This window comes from Eutrema salsugineum, unplaced genomic scaffold (genome assembly GCF_000478725.1).
Source record: "Eutrema salsugineum unplaced genomic scaffold, Eutsalg1_0 scaffold_4, whole genome shotgun sequence".
In the NCBI taxonomy this organism is placed as follows: Eukaryota; Viridiplantae; Streptophyta; class Magnoliopsida; order Brassicales; family Brassicaceae; genus Eutrema; species Eutrema salsugineum.
The window spans coordinates 9,372,544-9,387,334 of NW_006256686.1; the positions used below are offsets into that span (position 1 = coordinate 9,372,544).

At 32.2% G+C, this 14,791-nt stretch overlaps 1 protein-coding gene across 1 annotated transcript; it reads right to left on the minus strand.

Annotated features, from left to right (window-relative positions):
* Positions 1-345: 345 nt before the first annotated feature.
* On the minus strand, positions 346-1,501 carry LOC112084648. Its single transcript, XM_024153925.1, has 2 exons — positions 935-1,501; positions 346-644 (listed from the first exon to the last, which is right to left on the minus strand). The coding sequence occupies exons 1-2, from the start codon at positions 1,304-1,306 to the stop codon at positions 381-383; spliced, it is 636 nt and encodes a 211-aa protein (XP_024009693.1). The 5' UTR covers positions 1,307-1,501; the 3' UTR covers positions 346-380.
* Between the last annotated feature and the right edge of the window lie 13,290 nt (positions 1,502-14,791).

Here is a 14,791-nt window from a genome sequence, read left to right on the forward strand (position 1 = left end):
TATTGCCTGAAACATTAGAGCTCGTGAGACAATAAGAATATGCATATGTTTTCTTTCGACGCGTCTATTTTGTTGCGGTGTCCCAACGCAAGACGTTTGGTGTATGATTACATGATCTCGAAAATAAGAAGAGAGTCATGAACTCTGTACCGTTATCACTTCGAACAGATTTAACAGGCTTGTGAAATTGTTTTTCTGTGTATGCAAAAAGTTGCATTAAAATCCCTTTGACTTCTAACTTTGCTAGCATCAGATAAGTCTAGACAGCTCTTGAAAAATCATCAACGATCGTTAAAAGATACATTGCACTGCAGGAAGAAGGAACTCTATAGGGTCTCCAAATATCAACATGAATAAGAGAAAAACACTGTCGTTTTATGTCACAAACTATCAGGAAAAACTTCGCGAGTTTGTTCAGCTCGAAAACAAATGTCACAAAAACTAGAGGTAGCTAACATTGAAGAATGAGAAACAAAAGACAAATCCGAAAGAACTGAAAACGACAGATGTCCCAAACGCTGATGCCACAGAGCTTGATCTTGACTACCAACTACCCGATGACTCTTTGCTGCGACAATATCCTTAAAGTAATAGATTCCATCACGCTCTTCATCGGTTCCAATCAGGGTCCTCGAAAAACGGTCCTATAAAACACAAATTGTATCAGTAAAAATTGTGAAACAGTTTGTTTTTTTCAACAATTTTGCAACAGAGATCAAAGTGCAATTTAGGTCTGGGACATAGAAAAGTCGCTGTAAAGAGATTTTTGCAGAAAGAGGAAAGACTCCCATGCTTAAAGCAAATGTCTTACTACCATCAGCAAAACCCACAGAACAAGGTGAAATACTCTCGATATTGGTTAAGAGAGACAGATTTTCTGTCATATGGTGGGAAGCACCAGTATCAAGAATAACATCACCCAAACCATCCTTACCAGACAACTTATCTGAAGTGTGTGTTCCTGACTTTTCTTGAAGTAGTCCAACACAGGCTGCCTATCTTGTCTACACGACGCGAGCTGAGCCTTAATCTGATGGACCCGAACCTCGTTACCCACTGAGAAACGTTCCTTCAAATTATCCCAAAGCTGATGAGCATCGGAGATGTAAGTTACCGTGCTTCTGACTTTAGGTTCGATGGAAGAACGGATCCAACCAATGACCATTGAATTTACTGACAACCAGTTTTTGAGATCAGGACTAGAATCTCTGGGTTTCTTCAAAGTACCGTTGAGGAAACCCAGCTTTCGTTTTGCTTGAAGAGCATTAAGCATCTCCGCCAGACAACTCATTGTAATTTTCTCCATTTAACATAACTGAAGTGATCAAAACTCCCGGGTTGTCCGAGGCGTACAACGTGTACATCATAACCGTCTCGCTGCTTTGATCTGTCGCACCACTTTTAGTGCTTGAGAACTCAACTCCATCAACCATCTTTGCTGAAACTCAATTAGAGAACAACACAACACCAACTCAGAGATTTTAGGTTTCAAAAATCTTCTGCTCTGATACCATGTAAATTTCGATGACTTAATGACTTATCTTATTGATTTCACAAACAGGGTATTTATACAAAGACAATGACCGACCTTTTCCTTAACCTAATGGGCTTAGGCTTACAAACTTAATTAACCGACAATATACATTTACAGCCCAATACCCAAACCGATGAAGAAGAAGCAGGGTTTGAAAAAAAAAAGCTTTTTAGGGTATGATCCAATTGACAAAAGATTCAAGGTACTGTTTTCTTGTGAAGGGAAGCATCAAACTCTGACATTAGAAACTGGAAAAGTGTCATGGAGGACGATCAAAATTCCATTAACATTGGTGAAGGAATATGCATCAATGGGATATTGTATTACGTAACTCCCAAATCTGATTTTCGTAAGGTTTTAGTTTGCTTTCATGTTAGGTCCAAAGAGTTTGGTTTCTTAAAGCAAAAGCTACTAAATGACTTGGTCTATTTTTGGCGTACCAAACTAAAAAATTACAAAGGAGGATTATTTGGGATAGATGGTTTGAAAGGTGTAATGGGTAAATTACAAGAGTTTACTAAGGAATTGGGTTAAATGGTTCTGTAACCAAGGTGGAATTTGTCGGGTGGGTTTTGGATATCAAACCATTTTTTCAATCTATCTATCTATATACTTATTTTTGTAGTGATTTGCTTACGTGTTATAGCGAGTTTCACAACCTTTCGCTTACGTGTCAACTCCAGAATCAGTTTCGGCTATAAAAAAACCGTTTAACCCTATAGAGCAATTACATATCATTTTTAATTAGTTTTTAACTGATGATTAATCTATTATATAACCAGCTATTGCTTCTCTTCTCTCTTTTTAAGTCTTTGTAACCAAACACAGAAGATGATGAATGGAGGAGATAACTCAGATCCCATCCCGATTGATCTCATCCTCAGAGATATTGTGGAGATCGTCGGCTAAGTTAGTCGCTAGGTTTCATCTTGCATCCAAGTTTTGAGCGTCCATACTTCTTAGCCGTCCAGATTTCACAGAATTTTTCCTGGCTAGGTCTTTGTCTCCGCCGCATCTCTTCTTCTACTCGTAGCCTCAGACTCAGAATATAGATGACAAGTCGTCTCTTGTAGTAACTGCAGAAGCTCATATATATAGAACCGGACCCCCAGGAGACACAATGTGCCGAGAACTTTGTGGCCCTATCTGTGGTTTGATCTATTCCCCTAACATGCAAATCTAAAAGGGGGATTTGAGCACAGTACATGAGCTTACCCAAATCAACGAAGAAGAAGAAGGGTTTGGAAAAAAAAATTTCTAGGGTATGATCCAATTGACTAAAGATTCAAGGTACTCTTTTCTTGTGAATGGAAACATCAAATTCTGACATTAGGAACTGGAAAAGTATCATGGGGGACGATCAAAATGCCATTGGCCCATGATCCTTTAGGTGAAGGGGTATACATCGATGGGGTTTTGTATTATTTAGCTCCCAAACCTGTTGTAATTGGTTGTCGGCCTTGTGCGAATATATATAGTTTGCTTTGATGTTAGATCAGAAAACTTTGGTTTCCTGAAGGTAAAGCTATTAACGAAATCTTTTATTATTGGCCTACCAAACTGATAATTTACACGGGTGTATTAAGCGTGGTTAGTACGCAATGGCATAGTCAGTCACTCAATCTGATGGAGGGTTTAGCATTGATCTTTCATTGTGGGTTCTATAGAGGATGCCAAGAAACAAGAATGGTCGATCGACAAGTTATTTCTGTTTGAGACCTGGATGATGGATGTCATACCATTCATACCATTAACTTTCATTTTTGGGTTCTAGAAGATAACAAGAAACAAGAATGGTCGAAACACGTTTTCTCGGTGGAAAAAATCCTTGAGACTCCAGATGCTTCTTGTAGCTTAGCTGTGGTTGGAGTGACTGCTACAGGTGAACTTGTTTTTTCGATACACTATACATCTAAACCGACCTATGTTTTCTACTTCAACCCCTAAATTGAACATTCTTGAAAGATTTGAAATCCAAGGTTTTGAAGAGTTTGGTAGTCGTAGTAAAGTTTACACCTACTTTGTAGAACATGTAGCAGATCACAATTTTATAACATCGAGTCTAGCTGGTTTGTCTGTTGGTGCGACTTCTGATCATATTTCATGTGAGCTATATTACTTTTTTGGCTATTATTTATTTTTTTCTTCTTCTTTTTTGGCTATTCAGTTTTTTCATGCCTTTGTGTTACACGTTTTTTGAGAGTGCAGAATAATGCTTGATGCGTTTTCAGCCAAACTCTTTTCGTAAAGATTTATATCATTGTTTAAAGGTTCTTTAAGACCCAAAAATTGATCTCTTGTCCCTTTTCTTGATAGTTAATAAATATAAGCAAGATCATGATTATTGCCACCTAAACACGGAACAGATTTGTGGAACATAATGATAGGAATTTCTGAACTATGAAAATAGAAACTGGTTTGTATTACTACGATTTCTCATAAATTGAAATTGAAACTGGTTTGTATTTTTGACCAAAGATACGTAAAGCGACGAAATTTTCTGGTATTTGACCAACAAATTAGATATTATTGATGATTAGCTTTTACTGACTAATTTATCAACAGCCAAACGGGTACAATGGACTTTAATTAAATCAATGGGACATAAGTCGCATAACCATAGATGATAAATGACACAGCAGTACAAATTGACCCCCCCCCCCCCCCCCTGTAAATGTCTTCAGTTCACCAACCCATCAATGGTCTTCTCACCTTATTAGCAATCTCATTCTTAGCAGAAGCCCCACCGAGCTTGAACAAACAGATTTCATCCAGAAGAAATTTATATACTTCCCATTCTCGGTCACTAGCCAGACACAGTTAGGAAATTGGATGTGGATCAGTAACTTCATAGATAATTAAACTTCATTCGTTGTAAATCATTTGCTAATCCAGTAAAATCTGTATATCCCATTTGAAATTCAAATTATTGAAAATATAGTGATAGGAAATAATGTGAATAGGAAGAAATAGACTTTTCCAAATTTTGTAATATTGAAGTTATACGTCTTGCTTGACTAGTTACAAACAAAACAGGCTAAAGGTATTTGCAAAGATTAATGGAGCAAATGTATAATCGAGACTTCAAAATAGGTAAAAGACTGGTAGAAGACTGTGCATATATCATGCTTTGAAATAAAATTTAGTCCTCAAAAAATGATATCATATCAAATCGGAAAAAAAAAAATGATATCATAAGACAGCACATGTGACAGGTTGGGCATAGAAACCAAACTGCCTGAATATTAGAGCATGTAGACAGAATTAAACTATCCACTCACAATCATCCTCTCTATAGCCCTTTCATCTCGTTTCATTCGGGCTTGGTTTGACGGATGTTAATTAACTCACGATCTTTGACGGATGCATTTACTCTGAGTTTGAGCATATCAAGTTTGGTTACACAAAAGAAAACTGTTGCATTTTTGTGTGAATTAACTCTCACTAAGGTTATAGTTTTTTTTTTTCACCACTAAGGTTATAGTTATTCCTCATATACTGTATCTATAACTGACTTGTACTTGTATCTGGTGTGTCCGAGAAAACCACCACCGCTTACTACATGAGTATCCCCCTAGGCCCTATCAATATATCCCATGACAATTTTCTAGTCCTCTACAATGACGATGCGACCAAGTCAAACGATGAATACAACTTTGAGAGTTGCCATGTGCGTTTAATCATCGTTGTGAGTATTATGAGCACCTATGCTTTTAGTTACTTCCATTTGAAAAAAACAATTTGTTCAAGGCCTTTGAGTATGGAAGCAGGGTACGTTTAATACAACACATTTAGGTCCAAAAATTCTGTAAAGTAATCAAAAAGCTAAGTGTAACCATCTGAGTTAACATGTAATAAATAAATAAAATTTTACTAAGCTTAGTAGTAATAAAATTCGCTGTAGCACACTGGTTAATTTCAAACCTGCATTGACAATTGAAATCTCTACCGCACTTTGAAATCTGCAGCGGAATATTTTTATTTTATATTGTTTCATGTTCTAAATTGCTAGCTACGCTATTTCCTTTAATGAGATTTTGTAGATTTCCTTATCCTATTAGAAGTTCAACTTCTATATAATATAACCAGCGATTGCTTCTCTTCTCTCTTTTTAAGTCTTTGTAACCAAACACAACATGATGAATGGAGGAGATAACTCAGATCCCATCCCGATTGATCTCATCCTCAGAGATACTCTCGAGATCGTCGGCTAAGTTAGTCGCAAGGTTTCGTCTTGCATCCAAGTTCTGAGCGTCCATACTTCTTAGCCGTCCAGATTTCACAGAGTTTTTCCTGGCTAGGTCTTTGTCTCCGCCGTGTCTCTTCTTCTACTCATTGCCTCAGACTCAGAATATAGATGACAAGTCGTCTCTTGTAGTAACCGCATATGCTCATATATATGGAACCCCCCAGGAGACACAATCTGCTGAGAACTTTGTGGCCCCGTCTCTGGTTTGATCTATTCCCCCTAACATGCAAATCTAAAAAGGGGATTTGAGCACAGTACATGAGCTTACCTAAACCAATGAAGAAGAAGAAGGGTTTGGAAAAAAAACTTTCTAGGGTATGAATGTATGATCCAACTGACTAAAGATTCAAGGTACTGTTTTCTTGTGAATGGGAACATCAAATTCTGACATTAGGAACTGGAATAGTGTCATGGGGGACGATCAAAATGCCATTGGCCCATGATCCTTTCGGTGAATGGGTATACATCGATGGGGTTTTGTATTACTTAGCTCCCAAACCTGTTGTAATTGGTTGTCGGCCTTGTGCGAATATATATAGTTTGCTTTGATGTTAGGTCAGAAAGTTTGGTTTCTTGATGGTAAAGCTATTAACGAAATCTTTTATTATTGGCCTACCAAACTGATAATTTTCACGGGTGAATTAAGCGCGGTTAGTACGCAATGGCATAGTCACTCAATCTGATGGAGGGTTTAGCATTGATCTTTCTTTGTGGGTTCTATAGAGGATGCCGAGAAACAAGAATGGTCGATGGACAAGCTCTTTCTGTTTGAGACCTGGATGATAGATGTCATACCATTAATTTTCATTTTTGGGTACTAGAAGATAACAAGAAACAAGAATGGTCGAAACACGTTTTCTCAGTGGAAAAAATCCTTGAGACTTCAGATGCTTCTTGTAGCTTAGCTGTGGTTGGAGTGACTGCTACAGGTGAACTTGTTTTTTCGATACACTATACATCTAAACCGACCTATGTTTTCTACTTCAACCCCTGAAATGAACATTCTTGAAAGATTTGAAATCCGAGGTTTTGAAGAGTTTAGTAGTCTTAGTAGAGTTTACACCTTTGTAGATCATGTAGCAGATCACAAGTTTATAACCGACCTAGCTGGTTTGACTGTTCGTGTGACTTCTGATCATATTTTATGTGAGCTATATTACTTTGTTGGCTATTTTTTTTTTCTTCTTCTTCTTTTTTGGCTATTCAGTTTTTTTCATGCCTTTGTGTTACACGTTTTTTGATAGAGCAAAATAAATACTTGATGCGTTTTCAGCCAAACTCTTTTCGTAAAGATTTATATCATTGTTTAAACGTTCTTTAAGACCCAAAAGTTGATCTCGTCCCTTTTCTTGATAGTTAATAAATATAAGCAAATCATGATTATTGCCTTATTGGTCACCTAAACACGGAACAGATTTGTGGAACATAATGATAGGAATTTCTGAGTTATGAAAATAGAAACTGGTTTGTATTACTACAATTTCTCATAAATTGAAATAGAAACCGGTTTGTCTTTTTGACCAAAGATACGTAAAGCTACGATGTTTTCTGGTATTTGACCAACCAATAAGATATTATTGATGATTAGCTTTTGCTGATTAATTTACCAACAGCCAAACGGGTATATGGACTTTAAATCAATGGGACACAAGTCGCATAACCATAGATGATAATCACACAGCAGTACAATTTGACATCCCTGTTAATGTCTTCAGTTCATTAACCCATCAATGTTCTTCTCACCTTATTAGCAATCTTATTCCTAGCCATTTTTCTTCTTCATGTTCTTACTTTTATGTTTTTTTTTTCTTATCCTTATTCCTCATAGTCACATTCTTATACTTTGTTAGTCATCATCTTCTGGTATCCTTTCTCATCTTCAACATTTTGGTCCTTTGTTTTTCGAAATTCTTCTTCATCGCCCATGCTGAAGAGCTTCACTGTTTGAGGTTTCTGATAATATCCATCTTCTTCCTAGTTCATCGTATATGTCTTTCATCTACTTATCCTTCTGATTTTTCTTAGCCTCTTTACTCATCTTCACATACTTATACTTTGTCATTATTATCTTCAGATCTTTTTTCTTATCTTTAACGTCTCTATCTTTTTCTTTGTTTTTTCGGAAAATATTTTTCATCCGCTTTGTCTTCTTCTTCCTCTTCTTCCTCCTTTTTCTATCTTTCATGTCTTCATCTTTCTCATTGTGGTCTTTATTTCTACTTCTTCTTCTTTATCCTCTTTGGCTTCTTCGGCTTATTTTCTTCGTCATCTTTTTATAATTTTTATTCTTTTTGTTATTTGTACTTATCTCATCTAAGTCATCTTCCACTTATACTTTGTCTTTATATGCTTCCTCTTCTTTATCTCTCGTTTTTTTCTTTCTTGTATACTTTTTTTTCACCATCCTCGTATTACCCAACTTTTTCTTGTTTTTTTTTTGTCAATTTTTACTCATTATCTTTTTCTTCATATTTTTGTCTTATTTAAATAAAAATTCTTCATCTTCACATTCCTCTTCTTCATCTACATTATTTTTCAATTTTCTTCTTCTACTACTGCTTTCTCGTTATCTTCCTCCTCTTATAATCTTTATCTCTTTTCGTCATTCACTGTTATCCATCTTCTTCTTAATTCATCAAATGTTTTTTCTTCATCTTCTTAAGCAGTGAAACAAATGTTTTAATATGGAAAAAAACTTAGTCGACTCTCAACAATCATGGTCACTGCTATAACTTTAATTTACGTTGATGTTAACTTAGACTGAATAATTTATGTTCTACATATACAAACCTGAACTAAAATAATTTTTAGAATTACTGAGTTAAAACAAAATTCTAATGAAACGATACAAAATGCAGTCTCATACTTTACCTGCACTGCTAATGTTTTCACAATCTATGGATATTTTTTGTTACCAAAAGTCTCTTCTCCCCTCTCCCCACATATAATAAAAAATCTAGTTTTTGTATTTTCCAAAATTCTTTTTTCATCTGCTTTGTCCTCTTCTTTTGTTGACATCTTTATTTCATAGATTAACACAAATCCCACATTAAAAATCTAGTTCAATCTGATGTACCAATACTATCACAACTTAAAAAATGTTTTCTTCTTCGCTTGATCCAGCATGGGCATATAAACAGTTTTAAATTTTAAAATTTTAATTACAATTATAATTGTTTCTATTCATTTTAAATGATCATGTAGTAGTAAGATTTCTTCAAATAAATGATTATGTAACAATCTTGTTAGTTAACTTACATTAATATGAAAACCAACAAAATATTTCTTTCTAATACATAACCACAGTGAATTAGTTTTAACGTGTAAGAGAAAATCCATGTCAAAATAATTCTGAAGACGGCTAACAAAGGAAATGAGTATGCAATCTATATATACAGTATGCCTCAAAAAGTCATTTTCAATAATACCAAAGAAGGAGAAAGATCTCTTGGAAGATTAAGCAAGGACACAATAAAAAGTATCAGTGAAGAGCATGTTATTTTTTGAGCGAGTCTAGATTGTAAGTCCTCTGGAATTTGAAGATAAGATAGACTCATTTTCTAACAACCAATTCAAGATGTGCAACTGTGATGTATTTGTGAATGAATACCCCAACCGTCCCACAATATATGGCTGCAAAGGAGACATGATATGTACACAATGCTATTAGAGCCAAGAAGATGAAAGATTTATTACCTATTTTCCATATCATTTGTCTTGAACATGCCGGATATAAGCGCATGGTTAACGTTCGTATGATATCTCTTTTAATTTCCAATTTGTTTGATCTTATATTTGGTAATACCTAAATTTGAATGGATATAATTTCTGAGTATATTATATGATTTTCTAGAATTTTATGGTATTTGTTAAACACATCTAGCAAAAAATGAATCACCAAAATAAATCAATTTAATTAATTTGTTTTTTTAGCTACTAAAACATAAAATTAAATTAAATCATAAACGAATGAGAAAAATGGAAAAAATGAAGGCTGAATGTGATATAATTTCTATGAAATTTTTTATAAACATACTAAAAATGCTAATCAAAATAAATAATTGAATTTTTAAGGGCATTTGTTATAAACATTCTTAAAAATACTAATCAAAATAAAGATTTGAATTATTAATAAACTGAGCGACAAAAAAAAAGAATTATTAATGTAATGATTGACAGCCGAATAATTTATAAGATAAATATATTACTCAATAATAAAGTTGTCTCTATACTGGTATTGTTAATGTTCATCTGTGTATGAAGACATCTTTTCGAAGACGAATTCGGAAAACTCGATGATTTGAACAACGATCTCGATTCTTCCACAGCCGCAATCACTTACAGATCTGCCCTAAAGGTATTTCTTTAGAAATTAGATCAAGAAATAAAAGTTTATTTTTTAGAGTTGAATTTTTAACAAATACTAACATAAAAACACAAAAACACATATGATTATAAGATGTTAGGGTTTCATGCAACTACATGGCAAACTAATAAAATAATAAACAGCACAAAAAACACAAACACTTGAAGTGAAAATATGTTAGGGTTTTATGCTACAAATCTGGTTTACAATAGGCGAGATAGATATTAAATGGCAAGTTCTACCGGTGAGACGATCAAACCAAAAGAACTTCTTTGCTTCGATTCTCACCATTGTATACAACTAAACCTTGTTCGTGTTCAATAGAAAAACATACTGAATTACAAACAGTCAAGAAAACCGATGTAGCTAATTCATTACCCTTTTTGATGATCCACTTCGATCTTCACCTAAAATAGATTAAAAGTTTTTGAAAAATTAAATATGAATAACATCCTTAAACTCGAAAACCTATGAAAGAAAAAGTGAAAGGAATTCAAAGAGTACAAAATAAATAATTAAGCAGAGGCTAGCTAACAGAAAATTAATCTTATATGATTAGGATTTCACGCGAGAAAACTGTTTTCTGCAGGATGAGGCAGATATTCTGCTGTGAGTTTTATCATTAAGAAAGACAAACGTTGTAACAATTCTCACTATTGTAGGCAACAAAACTTTTTTGTGTATAATAGATCAGAAACATGCAAGAGGGAAGGTAGATCAATAAAATGCAATAGCTAATTAATTAGTCTTTTCGAAGATCCTCTTCGGTTATTGTCTCTAACATATGGAGGAAGATTTAAATGAATTAAATAAGAAAACCGTAATTAACATCAGAAATTATATTAAAGAAAACTGAACAAAACAAAACCAAAAAAACTAATTAATGTCTATAAAAAGAAAGCGAATTAAAAAACAAAAATAATTTCAGAAAGTATATATAAAGCTGTACAAAACCAAAAAAAAAATAACATCCCAAAATATATAAAAGAAAATTGAAGAAAACACAACAAAAAATAAATAAATATAGATAACAAAATATTAAACAAAGGAGAAGTAAACCTGTTGTAGACGTTTGGCTCTGATCAAGCTGCGAACCTAAACTATCGAGATAGTCGACGTCCAAAACACGCAAATACCTAGCAAACTAACCTCAAACATGTATGATCCTCGGTGCATATTTAATCAAAAATACATGTGGCGCATACAAAAACCAAATCTATCATTGTCGTAACTCGTATGATCTTCTGTGTAGAAAGAAATAAGAGATACACTAATGCTAAACGGCGGTTACAGCGTTTCTAAATATCAAATACGGCGTTATAATGATTTCGAATATCTAAAAAGGCGTTTCTAAAGATTACGAATACCTAAACTGAATACAACACAGCTCTACCAATTCTCGAAACCTAAGACGGCTGTTTTAATTATTCCGAATGAGGGTTACACTAAGATACAACTATATTTATAGAATCCAAGCTACACTTAGGGTTTATTTTTGGCCTAAAATTATATGATCAAAGTCGGCTAAAAAGGTTTACATTTAGATGGCCCAAATCCAAGTTTAGCTCGATGATATATAATTTTTGAATTTATGCATATATTGTTTCTGATAATTTAGCCCTTTTTACGATTTTGATTTATTTTTAAATGGTAATATTTTGAGGAGCATTATGAGCGTTCTATACTTTTGCTTTAATTAGGAGTTTCCATTTTTTAGTTCTGGATATAAATGAATTTTTATTTTTGATTAATCGAAACTCGATTTTTTATTTGTTTTAATAATCCGATAAGTATAGATATGACTAAATCTATTTGTTTCTAAAAGACTGACTTTTTACAGTTAGGAACTATCTTTTTGGATTAAAATAAAATAAAAGATTGACTTTTTATGATTATAGAAAATTTCCTTTTTTAGAATTAGTAAATTTTTATTTTTGAACTAAATTAAAAATACTAATTTATTTTTAAGGATTTATGCCTTTTTACATCTGTTTTTTTGTGACGATAATGGCAAGATATCTTGAGGGTATATTCTATAAGTTTATTATCAGACAACCAGTATATTTATTTTTTAAAAAAATACCTCGATAATTATAGATTTGATTTTATCATTTAATTTATCAAACATTTAATTTTTACTGATAATTTAGCCCTTTTTACGATTTTGATTTATTTTAAATGGTAATGACTAATGACATGAGATCGTAAATATGAAAATGAGTCATGTCTTTTTTGTCTTCACATATTTTGAAGAGCACTGTGAGCGTTCTATACTTTTACTTTAATTAGGAATTTCCATTTTTTAATTATGGATATAAATAAATTTTTCTTTTTGATTAATCGAAACTCGATTGTGTCCTTTTTTTTAATAATCCGATAAGTATAGAGATAACTAAATCGATTTGTTTCTAAAAGACTGACTTTTTACAGTTAGAAAACTATCTTTTTGGATTAAAATAAAATAAAAGATTGACTTTTATGATTATAGAAAATTTACTTTTTTACGATAAGTAAATTTTTATTTTTGAACTAAATTAAAAATAGTAATTTATTTTTAAGGATTTATGTGTTTTTACATCTGTTTTTTTGTGACCATAATGCCAAGATATCTTGAGGGTATATTCTATAAGTTAATTATCACACAACCCATATTTTTTTTAAAAAAAAACCTCAATAATTATAGATTTGATTTTATCATTCAGTTTATCAAAAATTTAATTTATTTAAATGAAAAAAAAATTCTGTTTCGGGTTGAAACAAAAAATATCATATAAGCACTATTTTATTATTGCATAAAATATCTGGAAAAAATAAGTTAGTGGATTCGATCTTACTACATGTGGAATACAAATTTGGATTACTACCCAACACAGCTATAATTTTATTTTTATTAAACATTGAGGTGTGAAGTATATATTATATTGTCGACCAAAAAAAAATATCATAAAATTTGAGTTGTAGGACTCGAACCTGCTACATGCAGAATAACCAAAAAAATATAATAAAGTTTGAGTTGTAAGACTCGAACTTGCTTCATGCAGAATAATAACATATGTCTCTATTCTCTAACCATCACAGCTAGCATTTTTTTTGTGAAGGTATCAACTGTTAATATATATTTTTATTTTGACCCGAAAATATGGGCTTGAATGCAAGCCCAATTTTTTTTTTAAGTATGGATTGTTTCCTTTTTTAAAAATCGCAGAATACTTAAAATAAAATCGACTAATCAGAATAGAGTAGTAGCTGACCAATCAGAATATACGAATTTTATTAATCAAAACGACATTCAAAACTGTGCATTGAACCACAGCTCAGATCACTTCGTAAATAATATAATAATTCATAAATATTTAAATACAAAGAAAATGAAGTAATTTTGAATTACCTCATTTTATGTACACAACACAAAGATAACGATTTGTATGGCTAATGTAAGGGAGAGAAAGAGGAGGACACAAGAATCAAACTTAGTGTGAAGTTGTGTTATGTTGGAGTTATTTAACAAAGCGGTTTTGTTTTAACTAGGCATTAGATTCTACCCCGTGCATCCGCACAAAATCTATTTATATTTTATCAAATTTTATAATATAATTTGTGTTTTTGTTTTTGTTTAGATATAATTTTCTAATAAAGGATACATATTTTTTCTATATATAGTTTCTATTGATTTCTTTTTCTAGTATATATATAACCGTTATTAAAAAAACATTATTCTAACATGTTTGTTCATATTAATCCAAAAGTGCAATGATTATAAAAACGTCATTATAACATGTCCATTTATATTAATCCGAAAAAACTATGATTATTAAAATATAATTATAACATGTTCATTCATATTATTTGTATATTTAATATATTTTTAAGTTTGAATATTAAAATTTTTAGACTTAATTATTAAAATATACAGTAATATATTATTTTTATCTTTTTTATTGAAAATATTACTGAAATTTGAATATTTAAATTAATATCAGATTTATTTTTTATTTTAAAATATAATAATAACTTATTTTATGATTTTTGATAAATAGTATAACCTATATTTAAAGAAATATAAAACAAATCTAAATTCAAATTTAAATTTTCAGATTTATTTTAAATATAAATTAAAAATATATTATTTTATTAATATTATATTAAATTGACTTGTTTGGTAACATATATAAATAGAAGTTATTCAAAAACAGAATTGTAAAAAACTAAGTAAAACTTGTTTGGACACAAAACATGCTTCTATTTTAATAGCATAGATTGTTAATTAATTGACATATATAACACAAGATCAATGTTTGTGTCTTGTTAATCGTTATTTGGAATTACTTCTCTTCTTCGCCCTCTAATAATATGGTAACTGACACTTCTACTTGCTGCCTCAACCTCAGAATCTGGATGAAAAGTCATCTCTTGTAGTAGCCGCTGATTCTCATATTGAAATTCCCCAGAGAGGCGGAGACACGGTGTGCTCAGAGTTTGGTGGCCCTATCTCTGGTTTGATCTATTTCACTAACATCCGTATCTCAAAGGGGGTTACGATCACAGTGCCGGTGATATATAACCCCACTGGGCAGTACACGAGCTTACCCAAACCGATGAAGAAGAAAAAGGGTTTGGAAAAAAAGCTTTTTAAGGTATGATC

Coding starts and splice junctions, on each gene's coding strand:
- LOC112084648 (XM_024153925.1), bottom strand. CDS start 1,306: ATGGAGAAAATTACAATGAGTTGTCTGGCGGAGATGCTTAATGCTCTT. Junction 645..934: donor CACTTCAGATAAGTTGTCTG/GTAAGGATGGTT, acceptor TGTGTTTTATAG/GACCGTTTTTCGAGGACCCT.